This window comes from Dreissena polymorpha, chromosome 7 (assembly GCF_020536995.1).
Source record: "Dreissena polymorpha isolate Duluth1 chromosome 7, UMN_Dpol_1.0, whole genome shotgun sequence".
NCBI lineage: Eukaryota > Metazoa > Mollusca > Bivalvia > Myida > Dreissenidae > Dreissena > Dreissena polymorpha.
The window spans coordinates 61,777,382-61,792,584 of NC_068361.1; the positions used below are offsets into that span (position 1 = coordinate 61,777,382).

At 35.8% G+C, this 15,203-nt stretch overlaps 2 protein-coding genes across 2 annotated transcripts in view; both read left to right on the forward strand.

Moving 5' to 3' along the window:
• The first annotated feature begins 1,450 nt into the window (after positions 1–1,450).
• Positions 1,451–2,542, forward strand: LOC127839759 (uncharacterized). Its single transcript, XM_052368145.1, has one exon. It carries the CDS (start codon positions 1,451–1,453, stop codon positions 2,540–2,542), a length of 1,092 nt encoding a protein of 363 aa, XP_052224105.1.
• An 829-nt stretch (positions 2,543–3,371) lies between these two features.
• The window catches only part of LOC127839760 (uncharacterized), a 33,945-nt gene continuing 22,113 nt past the window's right edge, over positions 3,372–15,203 (forward strand). The window contains exons 1-3 of the mRNA XM_052368146.1: positions 3,372–5,299; positions 14,649–14,717; positions 14,885–14,960. Of these exons, the coding sequence (XP_052224106.1) occupies positions 3,372–5,299; positions 14,649–14,717; positions 14,885–14,960 (2,073 nt within the window). The remainder of the gene's footprint in view (positions 5,300–14,648; positions 14,718–14,884; positions 14,961–15,203) is intronic.

Sequence of the window (15,203 nt, forward strand, 5' to 3'; positions counted from 1 at the left end):
ATTTGGACATGAGTGAGTGATGGCACCTCAGCATCAATACACACTGTAGATAGAGAACTAAATTGGCTGGAACAGAAAGCTATGAAAGAGGATGTTGTAAAATTTGTTCATTCTGAGGACAGAATTAAAAGAGAGAGGGGAAAATACAACACATATGATCATCCGCTTATGAAAAAGGGTATACAGGATGAAAGTGAATACGATGATATTGAGCATCTCCAGAAACAGATAGAGTCGATGAAGCTAAAGGAGAATGAAATTTCCAAAGCGATTGATATGAAAGCACTCATAACAGAGCTGAAAGAAAGAGACAGATTGAGAGAAGAAAAAGATAGGCAGTATACAAAAAGGGTTCGAGCTCTGAAACAATAGAAACGGGACTTAGAGCAGAGTCTTTTGGAAAAACAGAGCGTCTTATGTTCATTGGATGACGAGCTTATAGAGCCAAGTTATCATCAACAGACATCAATACGCACAGAAAGAAAACAACCGACAAACAAGAACACATGCCATTCACGATCAAGCCAAACGTTCCGAAAATTTCAGACCCTGCACAATTTCAAGAATGGAAAATTGAAGTAGAAAGTATGATCATTTCCAACATTTACCACAAAGAGATTCTGAGACAGGCCATACGAAACGCCATTGGTGGAAAACCCAGGAAAATACTTATCACACTTAAACCCACAGCAACAACTGAGGAGATACTTAAAACGCTAGAAAGCAATTTTGGAGACATTAAGAGTGGTGAAAGTAAAATTGAAGAATATTATAAAGCGAAGCAGGAGAAAGATGAGGATATATCAGCATGGGGTATACGGCTAGAAGAATTACTACAAAAGGAGATTGATAGAGGAGAGATGAAAGAATACAGAAAAGAAAAGATGTTAAAGACGCGATTTTGGAAACATCGAGGAAACACAGAGTTGAAAAACGCAACGCGAATGTTTTACGAATCTGACTGTACGTTTGAAGAATTGAGACGAAAGGTGCGGATAGAAGAGCAGGAACTTAAGAGCGCGAAGGAACCAGAACACCCGAAACAAGTAAATGTTCATCAGATGGACAATCATTTGAAGATTTTGAATGACCTGAAAGAACAGATGAAGGGGATGGAGAAGAAAATAAACGCCCTTACACAGGAAAGACAGAAACCAAATGATCAAGTTAACACAAGTACATGGAATAACAGAGGCCAATCGTACAGAGGCTATAGAGGCAACACGAACTTCAGAAGTCGAGGAGGATACCGCACAGGAAATGGTAGATTATCCCATGGCTACAGAGGAAACCACGATAACAATGGCACATTTGATAACAGAAATAATAACAACAATCGAACGCAAAATTTAAACTAGAAGAGGCTCTGATCGAGGAATTGGATGAGAGCAGAACAAACAAGGATACCATAAACTCCAAAACACTTAAGAAGGAAGATATTTTACAACGAATGATAGGTGATGCCAATTTAGACACGATCAAATTAGATGGACATGACACTACGGCACTCATTGATAGCGGGTCACACGTAAGCACTATAACGGAAATATTTTACAACACCATGTTACCAAAGCCAATATTGCACTCTATGGACGAATTCGGTGTAGAACTGAAATGTGCAAATGGCAGTTCAATTCCATATAGCGGATACATATCTGCAAATGTTGAGACTGAGTTTACGCAGAAGCCCATAGAAACCGTATTGCTCGTAGTTCCAGTGCAAGAATATCATGGCACTGCTCATGTATTACTAGGAAAGAATGTTCTACGAGAAATGAAACCCTGGGCTGGTAATACAACTGTAAATGAGATATGGAAAGCTGGTTTTATGTCCGTAAATGCAGAGATGGGACTTGTTACAGCAACAAAACCGATCACTTTACATCCTGGCGAGAGCAGAACTGTCACCGGTTTCTACAGAAAACAAGGACTCGCAACAGAAGCTGTTACCGAAACCGTTGAAGACATACCATGTCATAGCGCCATCGTTTGTCCTAGGGTGGTCAGTATTGATAACCCGGGGAAGACAGCAAGAATACCAGTACGAATTTGCAACGTTACAGCCAGACCCATAAAAATTAAAGCGAAACAGACACTTTGCCAATCGAATGAAGTTGAAGTTATGAGAGAAGCGCCTATTTGTCAACCTGTGAGTGCGAATATCAATCACATGGATGGTTCAGAATCAAAAAACAAACGACAATATGAAAATAGGAAGGAGAAGTACGGCATCGATCTAGATGATTCAGAATTGACAACAGATCAAAAGAAAGAAGTTTACAATTTGTTTGAAAAATGGCAGTCGATATTCCCAACGTCGGATTTGGATTTGGGTCATACAAAGGCAGTGAAACATAAAATCAATCTTATTAATGAAGAACCATTCAAAGAACCGTATAGAAGAATACCACCAGCACTGTTTAATAAAGTACGGGAGCATCTGAAGGATATGTTAGACGTAGGAGCCATACGAGAATCAAATTCCCCTTGGTCTTCAAATTGTGTCATCGTAAGAAAAAAAGACGGCAGCATTCGCTTCTGAATAGACTTTCGTCGTCTGAATGAACGAACAAAGAAGGATAGCTATGCATTACCAAGGGTCGAGGAAACATTACACCTCTTGTCTGGAGCCAAATACTTTTCCAAGTTGGACCTAAAGGCAGGCTACTGGCAGGTCGAACAAGAGGAATCGGACAAAGAGAAAACAGCATTTCAATGCGGTGGACTGGGCTTTTACGAATGTAACAGGCTTCCCTTTGGTCTTTGCAATGCCCCCGCTACCTTTCAAAGGCTCATGGAACGATGTATGGGTGACTTGAACCTTCGAGACTGCTTAATATACCTCGATTACATCATCATTTTTTCGTCTGACGTTAGTACTCATATAAGTCGACTAAACCAGTGTTTTTCACGATTAGCCTCCTACAATTTGAAAATAAAACCTTCGAAATGTCAATTTTTCAAAACCCAGACAACTTTTCTTGGTCATGTGGTCTCTGCAAATGGTATCCAAGCTGACCCAAAGAAAATCGAAGCAATCGCCAACTGGCCAGTTCCCTCCAGTGTCAAAGAAGTAAGGAAGTTTTTGGGCTTCGCTGGATACTATCGGCGATTTATTAAAGGCTTTGCGAAAATTGCTCGACCATTGAACAATTTACTTATTGGACAGCCCACTAAAAGTAAATGCAGTGAAAAGATTTTAAAGAAATTGCCGTTTAAATGGGAAGATGAACACCAGGAGGCATTTGAAGCCTTAGTAAAACAGTTGGTCAACCCACCGATATTGGCCTACGCCAACTACGACCTACCATTTACCTTTCACACGGACGCATCAGGTTCTGGTTTGGGAGCTGTGCTTTACCAGCATCAAGATGACCAAGACAGAGTCATTGCATTCGCCAGTAGATCGCTCAAACCGGCCGAAAAGCATTATGCATAAACTTGAATTTTTGGCATTGAAATGGGCCATCAACGAAAAGTTTCACGACTACCTGTACGGTGCAACATTTGAGGTAGTTACAGACAACAATCCACTTACATACGTTACAACCACTGCAAAACTCGACGCCACGGGTCAACGCTGGATTGCAGCGTTAGCCAATTATAATTTTACAACGCGCTATCGACCAGGGAAGAATAATGCCGATGCAGATGGTTTAAGTCGCTTGATCATTGATCCACCAACCTTCCAAGCTTTGTCAACATCAACGGCAGCGACAGTGGAAGCGTTACCAGTCATTGTGAGTACGGTAATTCCCGACAGTATATCAGAAGTGGAAACTCAGGCAGGTGTACAAGTTCCTGATGAAGTTTTACTGTCATACGCTTTGAGTTCTAAGGACTGGATAGAGGCACAGTCGAAGGATCCAGTCATTTCCGTCGTTATTGATCATGTACACAAAGGCACCAGGCCGTCAGCTTCGCGGGCTTTGGGCACAAGTGCGGTAGATAAGTATCGACGAGACTGGGATAAATTGGAACTCAGAAATGGTGTTTTATACCGTAAAGGCACTCTTTTCGGTGAACAGTATCATCAACTGGTATTGCCTTCTGCACTTAGAGATGAGGTATTTCAGGCATTACACGATGACCTTGGACACCAGGGCAGAGATCGAACTATGTCACTATTCAAGCAGAGGTTCTACTGGCCAGGAATTGATACTTTCGTTCGCGACAAAGTTGCAAGTTGTCCGAGGTGTATTCGACGAAAGGCAGCACCTGATTCAGCTTCTTTGGTCCCGATATTCACGTCAGCACCCATGGATATGATCTGTGTTGACTATTTAAGTCTTGAACGATCAAAAGGCGGGTTCGAACATATTCTTGTTGTAACAGATCATTTTACCAGATACGCCCAGGCCTACCCAACGACAAATCAAACAGCCAAGACCACCGCTCGAGTTTTGTTCGAGAAATTCATTGTGAATTACGGCTTTCCGGAACGGATCCATAGCGACAAGGGGGCAAAGTTTATGTCGAGCCTTATGACAGAACTATGTCGCCTAGGAGTTGTGAATCAATCACGTACTACGCCGTACCACGCTATGGGCAATGGTATGGTCGAGCGATTCAATCAGATACTACTTAAAATGTTGGGAACGCTTGACAAAGACAAGAAGAGTAACTGGAAGGATCACGTCGGGCCAATGGTGCATGCGTATAATGCTACCATTCATGATAGTACAGGCTATTCCCCGTACTATTTAAAGTTCGGTCGTCATCCAAGGCTAGCAATAGATATTCTTCTCGGACTCGATATCGACGACCTCAATGCCAGATGTTCGAACGAATATGCACGTAAACTCCGTGAGCGTCTTGCGCACGCATACAAAACGGCTAAGGAAATAGCAAAGAGAACGGCGGAGGTCAATAAACGACAATACGACCGAAAGGCGCATGCCGCGAAAATTAAACCCGGCGATCTTGTCCTAGTACGTAATGTTACCCTTCGTGGCAAGAAGAAAATAGCAGACAAATGGGAGAATTACCTTTACGTTGTCTTGGATCAACCAAACCCTGAAATTCCCGTCTATGACGTTAAAAGGAATGATCCAAGAGCAAGACGTGTTCGAAGACTCCATCGGAATCTTATCTTACCCCTAAGACAAACTGATGGAAAACCCTCAGATATTGTTCTAGAGGATGTCGCTACAGCCGGTACAAAATACGTCATCCCACAGAAGCGAGGAAAATATACACCATCCGATGATGACGTGAATCCAGAAGTACGACTAGGTCGACCAGGAACCGCCGCGCTCCAAAGTGGCAAAATAGTGGCAAATTCCAGATGTAACAACGTGTTAGCATTTTTAGCATACTGGTCGGACAATTGTTTTAGCATCATATCGATGTACAAATATTGTTTATTTTTCTTTTGTTATGCATAGATCTTAAGTGTTTTGACATTTACTACCGATTTCCGTCTGCTAATTGAAAGCGGTATATTGTTTGCGTTTGCAAAATGTCATTAAAATGACATAATTATTGACTTTTATAATGTACGAGAAATTTAAAACACTAGCCGTGTTTAAGATGCACATAAATATTCGCCGCATGCCGCGATTGTTGTAATTACGAGACGTATGTATATATAATGTTGTCGTGAAATGTTGCGACGCCTGTCTTTTACATATAATTTTATCCTAAAATGTTGCGACGCCTTTCCTATATATATATGTTGTTAAATGTCGGGACGCCATCTTTTAACAGGGGGGAATATGTCATAGGGTAAAAACTAAGATGTCCTTTTACTATATAAAAATATATAGTAAAACACCTCTTCTATTAGTTACCTTTCAGTATTCATTTGTGTATTCAGTATTAATTATGTTTTAGATTTTAGTTTAATTTACTTTGCTTCTAGTGTAAGAAGAAAGATAGCATTCCTATGTAGTAGTAAGAATAGTAGTTTGTAACCTATCGTTTTGCAGGAGTACTAATACTATTGACCGGACTACTTTGCTACTTTCCCGCACTTTGTCAGACACACAAAGACAACGAACACGTACTGATCGTGGCCGTACAGAAAGTACAGATCATCTGTATCTGCACATTCAAATCCATTGTTGTAGGGATTAATAATTAACCTACAGGTAAATATTATTAATACATTACTATATAATTGCTCAAATTGTGTATTTGTATTTTGTATTTTATCATGTGAATGATGTTAGAGTTTCTCGCTCATCAAACCGCCTATTTTATAATGCACTGTGATTGCCTGTTGTATGATGATGATTATTATTATTATTATTATTATTATGATTCTTCTTCTTCTTCTTCTTCTTCTTCTTCTTCTTCTTATTCTTATTCTTATTCTTACTACAGGATCTGACCAATACACATTAAGACCAGAACCTCGAGTTAATTGTCATTCCACCCGAGACGCCTGAGGGGCGTAGCTAGGCCGGAGACAAAAAGCTGTCCAATATGTGCAAAATACTGTCCAGCCAGTCATTGGTGGTTCCTTAGGACAGGAATACTCTAGAGATTGAGAATGTATAGTGCTTTTTGTTTGTCGATTGTTGTTCGTTTACCAATCTTTAACACAGGATGAACCTACCGGATAAAGAATAAGCCCGATTTTAATGTAAGATGCATTAAACATCCTTCTATGCCAAAATTTACGATGCTGTGTTTGCAAAGAAGCTGTTCGCTACGATGCATCTTTTATAACGGCGGTGGGTTATCTTGTCAAAAACTATGACCTACAAGTATAATTGCCATTCTATCACGGCTTTATCCTTATTATATATGCAAATACATTGCACGTGTTATTACTTTTGATGCTCCGCTGGTCGGACAATTGTTTTAGCATCATATCAATGTACAAATATTGTTTATTTTTCTTTTGTTATGCATAGATCTTAAGTGTTTTGACATTTCGAAACATATTATATATTTACTACCGATTTCCGTCTACTAATTGAAAGCGGTATATTGTTTGCGTTTGCAAAATGTCATTAAAATGACATAATTATTGACTTTTATAATGTACGAGAAATTTAAAACACTAGCCGTGTTTAAGATGCACATAAATACTCGCCGCATGCCGCGATTGTTGTAATTACGAGACGTATGTATATATAATGTTGTCGTGAAATGTTGCGACGCCTGTCTTTTACATATAATTTTATCCTAAAATGTTGCGACGCCTTTCCTATATATATATGTTGTAAAATGTCGGGACGCCATCTTTTAACAGGGGGGAATATGTCATAGGGTAAAAACTAAGATGTCCTTTTACTATATAAAAATATATAGTAAAACACCTCTTCTATTAGTTGCCTTCTATTGGTTGATGGATCTCATTTTCATTAAACTCGTACAGTTCCATACCCGAACTCACTTATTTCGCCCATAAAAACAGGCAAATGGAAACATAAATATAATATAAATTATTATTCGTAGTGAGTTATTACACAAATAACAATACCAACCATTATTTAAATTGAATAATCTATCGTGTATGATTTTATCAATGCATCGATAAGAAAATCGAAGAATACAATTGCATAATGGCTAGTTTGTACTTGATATACAGAGTGTCATGGGTCATACATGCCACTTTTTTACAGTTCATATTTTGATTTATTTATTTTGTGATGTATATATTGATTGTGCTAGAAATTTATAGTCCATAGAACATGCTGCATTTGCTGACATTCAATTTCGCACCAGATGTTTATTGATAATGTGTTGAATATATTTGAAACAAAGAACATGTTGTATCGTGTAAAATTTATGTCACTCGACCACATCAGGTGTTGAAATTTTGATTATTGCTATCAGGAACATTGATTGTGTATGTGTTAACGTTATTGTTGCGAAATATTGTACAAAATATTCGTTGACGTTGAGTGTGTGGGGGCTTCTAAATGTACTGTAGATATTCATTTTATAGTAGGTAAATTGTTGTTTCCATTGTGAATGGAGGAATATTACGCGTGTTTATTATAAGTGTAATTCTTCTGGAGTTTTTATGGTAGCAACTGTGCATTTAATAAGACTTTGAATTCAGAAACGTACTTAAATTACTATAACATCATAATAGTGCACCGTTTTGTTTGGACTTACAAAAGGTACACTTGTTTTGGCGTCAAAACGGAATAATGTTTTCCATTTGAACAAAAACTTGTGTTTTGTAAGGATTATGATCTAATTGTTTTTATGTACACACTAGTTTTTACCATGCAACTATAAAATAATTGAATCGTTTATTCTGCTAGCTTTTCCCACATTGCCAAATAAAGCCGTGTGTTACCAGAGTTTCCTCAATTATGCCCGCCAAGACAGTCATTACTATGCAAATCTTGCACGCAATAACACAATTGTGATACAACTATGTAAGCATTGCACGGATTAAATTAAAGGGCGTTCACATACATTAACAACATTTTTTTTCAATTGCCTTTCATTTGTATTTGTAAGCATAATGCAACGGTGACCAGGAATATGCCTCCGTGGATCTAGCAGGTCTGTTTGTTTCCTTTTTGCTTGTACAAAATGTATGATGGAATCATATTTGAATTATTTGGGGAATAGTCTCCCACATAATAAGCAACATCTGGTGGAGCCTGGCAGTAAAGGATGTCCCTCTGTATTTCTATAGTTCAGCTAGGATGGCATTCAGTACCAGACGCTTTGCCATTTTAGGATAGGCATAACGTTTTCTGGGTCTCGAAATAGGTTGGACGGTCGTCCATTCCCTTGTTGATGGGTATATCAAACTTCCCACCGTCTGAAAATAGCTGATAGAGCAATGGAACTTTACATTTGATTTATTTTTTTAACATCGTACTGTTGGTTTCCCAATTTAGACAGCTTTGTCTATTCTATACGCGTTTTGCGACCCGCTCTTCGGAGGGAGTTGAGGAGGCGGCCAATGGATTAAAGGATCCTCTATAACAGACGTAAAATCGTCCACCAAAAATAGATGATAGAGTCATTAAACTTAACACGGTTTATTTATTTACTTAAAATAATTAATCAATTCTTAACGTGGGAACCTCCGTATTATTGTTCGTTTTTTACCAAATTAATGGTAAATGTTGAGTGAGACATAGTTGCATAGCTTACCCCAAACGTTTTAATTTTTAAACTTAACTATCCTTTGGACATAAGTTAATATCACATTGAGTGATTTTAAAGAAGGATGACGTTTCTGATTTCTTGATAAGCTGCATGTAGATGTTGACAGTGCGCGACGAACACAATGCGGTCACACAAATTAACATTGTCTTATATTCATGTTGCATATACCGCTTAAAATTCTTTATTTTCCAGTTTTGTATCTACAAAGGTTGTCTACAACTTATCTCCGATAGTTTGTTACCTACTGATGTATTATCCTAGATAAGGAATGGCCGAAAACAAGGTAAAATGATACGAGTGTTCCTCATTCTAAAATAATATTTGCGTTATTTCAATAGTTGTCATATCAAAATATATAACATGTATATTGATTTAAATAATACTAATAAGAGTGAGCGGATTTTTATACGAAGCACCACGTATATTACTCTCTTAAGTGTGAATTATACGAGTTATTCTGTTTTAGCGGGATTCTAGATTGGATGAAGAATGGTACCGGCAACGGTATGTCCGCATTTCATTACACTCGTTTTTTTATTGATTTATTTCGTCCTTTACTTTCCATGAGGAAAGGACTAACATCTGTGATTCATGTAGACTTTAATATAACAGGTCATTAGTCATTGAAAGCATAAGGCCTTTAATTGTTTATTGCCTTTATATATTTAATGTAAATATTATTGGATTTGAAAACCTTAAATGTATGCTTCTGCTTCTTATTATAAGTGATTTTGTATAATTGCATGTGCGTTATGAGTTCACGATTTGTTGATAAACGCTACAACGCAATCATGTTAATATTAAGGTTGTGAGCATACTCAGAATAAATTCCCGTTGGTCGAATTTATTTATTTCCAGAATTTTACACTCAATGTATATTTGTCGCCGCAGCCAAACGTATTAAAATAATGTTTGAATATTTTAATATAGGATAGGCGAATAGAAAAAGCGTACACTGAACACCGAAAGTTATCGGAATGAACGATTGAATAAACTGAACACAAACGGTATACATAAAATAATGCTCAGTTTGCGCCAAATTTATTAGTTTGTTTGAGTGAAACCAAATATAATGATTTTAATGTGTGAATATGTAGCCAGATTGTAAATGAAGCTCTTCCAATTTTTCCGATTTCTTTATTTCCTTGAATCAAGCATATTTATTGTATTTACTTTAAAATTTCTGACCATGTTTGCATGTAAAAAAAAATAGTGTTAAAAGTTTAAAAACGTGAAAGACCAATGACCCCTTGAATAAACATATTGTAAGCTGAAACTTTGTGTTAACACTTAATAGATTTTTCTTAACAAAGTTTTCATATAAAAGCGACGACGTTATGCTCAATAGTTGTGTAATAAATAATTAAGTCATATGCATGACTTCAAATGAATATTTTATATGATTGAAATAGGATTGATACTGCATTTTACTTAGCCAATAACTGATCTCCGATGGGTCTATAACATACAAGTGCTCCTTAAACCGTATAGCCCGATTCAAACAAGCGCACATTTGCTTGTCTCGGATGCCCTTTTATTGTACAGTCATATAAGGGCTGATATTTCTGTTAATTAAACACATCAACAGATTCAGTTGTTAGTTCGGCTTGAACAAACTCCAGTCACATATATCGTATGGATAAGTTTGATTTCACACTTTCTAAGAGTAGTAAGCGACCTATACACTTTAACAAAACACGTGTTTTAAATCGTAAAATTATGCAATATTATTGAATTATGAATGAGAAAATAATTTCCCGTTTGACTAGCGTACACTTATTTTTTTGCGACGTAAAATTCTGCGCTCATTCAGAGACCCTGAGTTTAAATTATTTCACACGTGCGAAATGCTCTGCAGTTTATTTTCTGAAGACACAATTTATTTGAAACAAACATGTTTTATCATTCATCCTGTTGTAATGAAGTAATGGAGCAATTACGAGCCGTTGTATGAACTTTTACTTGCCTTAACGCAGCTACATAGGGACTACTTTTTTGACTTTCACTCTTTGTTCATTTGTTTTTTTTTAAATGTATACATGAATTAAGCGTTTATGTTTCAAATCAATTGACCGTATATAGATACAAACCGTAAATTATCAACCCAATGCAGCATTTCTTTTAATGTGTTGAACAAAATAAAAACCAAAACGCAAAACGTATCAAGCGTGTCTGCTAAAGTGAAAAGTTATGATTTCCATTGGGGGACGGAACATTTTGAATTTTTTTCAAGCCACGCCGTTTAAACTTTTCTTCAACGCGTCGGAAAAAACACACAATGGCACTTACATTGTATTGTCTTTTTCTGACGAACATACGCAAAACATATATCCCTTTAAGATGTTATTTAGAATAAGCTCGACACAAGAGAAAGGCTTGTTGTGGTTTAGATACATAAACAACTATCTTTTGCTCGACGATCATTGCATTTGTAAACATTAGAATGTTTTAAACGCTTGGATTGTGTTCTATATATGCACTTTGTTCAAATGCGTTTTGCTCTTGTTAAATGGGACAATAACAGTATACATAATTAGGTACTCTTCAATCGCCTTTAATTCACTTCCATATCGGAAATGTAAGTCATATTCATATATTCATGCACAAAGGCCAGAGTTATGTTTATATTCGCAAGCTATAATAGAAATCTGTTTCTTTTATACATAATGATAAAATATGACATTTCAGCAGTACAATAGCAGCAATGAAAATAAACAAATTGTTATTTTCACCGTTGAAAATAATACATTTTCGGAACTTATTTTTTTATGTTTAGATTATCATATCAAAATTTACTTCCCTTCTTCGACACACTTAAGGTTCATGGGGGGGATAAAATTCATTAAAAATTCGCTTTGGTTTTTCTTCATTCAATGTGGTACAATATGGTCAAACTATATATCATTTTAAAGCTAAAGACGGATAGAATAACATAAACACATTTTTGCCATTCAATATTTGTGTGCTTTATTCATATTTTGGTTTAAAACCAATACATTTTTACACTAATTTACAAAATCTCAATCTAAAGTTAGGAAGGATATGCACTACCTTAAGTTGAATAAATACAAAGCTATATACATATACAAGGTCAAGTTAGCAACATTTCACAGAAAATTATTGTCATAAAACAACAAATGAGTTTTTATTCAACTGCCTATTTTGGATAAATTTCCTAAACAAAGTTCTAAAAATAACTAAAACGTAACTACTTTTTAAAAATCCAGGTATGGTGGATAGTAAGGGTCACAATTCTTTTTTAAAGGCTTAACAATTTTGTTATTTACCTCTCAACCAAATTGCAAATTTAAACCATCTAAAATTGAAATAGATTGCAGACGACATATAAAATTGTAAAGAATTATAAAGAAATTGGCAAACCGATTGATTTTATATTTCGATTACTTCTACCCACTTTGAAAGCGTGGCCCTCGCTGTGCTCCGTAGAAAAACGTGCAAAACAAATCGGTCGAAACCACGTGCAGTAGTGAGAAAACCGGGTATGTGTATACACATACCTGAGAAAACACAAACATATTTTGACAGTTGGTTCGCAACTAGTAAAACAACTATTAACATTAATCAGCAAGAGATCGCACTCAATAACAGAAATGACCACGTAGAGATATCATCACTTACCCTATTTCAAATATTTTCCAGCTGAAAATTGTCCCCCACACGTCTTTTTTAGTTTATTTGTATTGTTTTTTCTGGAGCCGAAGTGCATCTCACAGAATATCCATCTAACTTCCGTTGTTTTCACTTTCGTTATTAAAAACTTTGTTTAAAAGAATTATTTCTCCTTTTAGATTGTTAAAGCGATGTGTTATTATATATTATCAATAGAATAGTATACCGTGATGAATTTAACGGAGTTACGTATCGATCCTTCTGTCAGTCTGTAAGCGTACTATTTTATGCGCAATAATATAAGTATTGTGATTCGACAACAATTGTAAACATTGGTGAAATGCTTCTTACATAGTTATTCTTTTGAGTGTTTATGAGGTCTGATCGTGCAGTTTTCAAACATCAACGGAAAGATTACAATCCAATGCATTTGTCATCGTCAACCGTTTGGAATGTCAATTAGGCGATGAGTTAGTTTTTAGCATGTTTCTTTCTATGTTATGAATTTACAAATGGCTGCCCCCATGGTGATGAAATGACATGTGTTCGAGTTTTGATATTTCTAGATATGTAAACTTTTTTTACTTTTTAAGCGTAACTTGCCCTCGTCAATGTCGATATTATTCACTAGTTATATAATTTTCCGCCGAAATACGTGGAATAAACATGATTCAGATTTTTGAAAATAATGTATATTTTAGTGTTAAAATCGCTTTGTATTTTGATTGATTTTGTGGATGGTATGATACGTTGATGTACAAAATTGGTAGCAGTTTGAAGGAAAAACATCCTTTAAAGCATATATGTATACATTTTCAATGTGGCACTCTTCCTTTAGTCAAATTTGAGTTCAATGCTTGGGGACCCACATTTTTCAAAATGAAGCCTCTACATGAACCTTAACAAGTACTAGCTTGTTAAAATCGACATCCCACCGAATCCAACACATTTTCTTTTTATTTTATCCTTTTTTTCACCGTTTATTTACATTGTAAAGGAGTTTAACCGGAGAATTTCGCTGGTATAACAAACACTAATGACGTCATTTTGTGAATTGAAATGTATTGAGGCACGCCACGGAAAAAAAGGTAACTTTTCAGCGAACGGGAAACAGCTGTTAATTATTTTTTTGAAAAGGGGGCATACACGAAACAGAAAATTTGTTCTTGTTAGTGTAAGATCGTTTGTTATTTCACTCGTGATCATAGAAAAATAATATTTTCACTCCACTCGTGAAAATATATTTTCTATGATCGATCGTGAAATAACAAACTATCTTACACTGACATGAACAAATATCCTCTATTTATTTGATGCTTTTCGGTGGTTTATAGAAAAATATCAGTGAATTAAAACTGATATTTCATTTTTTTAAACAGTCAAAAAATGACAGTGAAAATAACCGATTTTCCATTGTTTCGACGAAATGACGTCATTATTTAAGCGGCATGCTCCAGTTAATAGACTCTTTAAAATGTGAAAATATTTCCTATGATCACTCGTGAATTAAAATCGATATTTTCTATGATCACTCGTCAATTAAAATCGAAATTCCAACAAATATCCTTTCTGTAATCCAATTGAATAAATGTCAACTGTCAAACTTTCGAGACGCATGGCTAAACATTAATGTATACTGGTATTTAAAATGGTTAGTACAAAATCTGTGTTTTATGTATAACTCTGAATTATTAATATGTCTTCTTGGTCGAAAACAACATATTTCAAAGCACACTTGCAACGCATTATAGCTGTTAACCAATATGTTGGTCTTTTTGGAGTTTATGACTACAAAAGGGGTATTTTCTATCTACAAATGCATTATTCAAGTCGTTACACACTTCCTTATGTATGTGTGTGTATGTAGATCATTATAATTGTATAATTTTAAAATAGTACAAACGACCATATTCCATTTTTGTCAGACGAATGATAGATAGAAGGAATCTTTTTGACAAAACACTCAGATTTTCTACAGAAGGTGATCCTGATAGGTATGTCAAATATAACTATATTGTCTCAGATATATCTTTGATTGTTTAAAAAGTGTTCCTTAAAGTGTAAGGTAAACCTCTTCCTAATTTGATAATTAAATGCGTAATGAATCTGCTAAACATGATATTTTATTTTTAAGAACGTATATGTATGATACTAATTTCAGTCAGATGCATGAACATGAGAGAAGTTCATACGGATCTGATATTGATGCTTATGCATATGGACCACCTAATCAAAAGGTATCATGATTTTTATTCTACGAGTTGAGATTTTAATTAACAAATAAGTATAAATCCTGCTTGGAAGGCTTCTAACCAAATACGTTAAAACTTACGTTAAATATGTATGGAAGGGTTTATCCGCCAGTGCACGCTTGTTAATGACCGATAACCTTATATTTCTAAATGACAATTGTATTTGCTTATTGTCACTTTGACATATTACAACTTGCATTTGAATTCTGTTAAATTACAATTGTATAT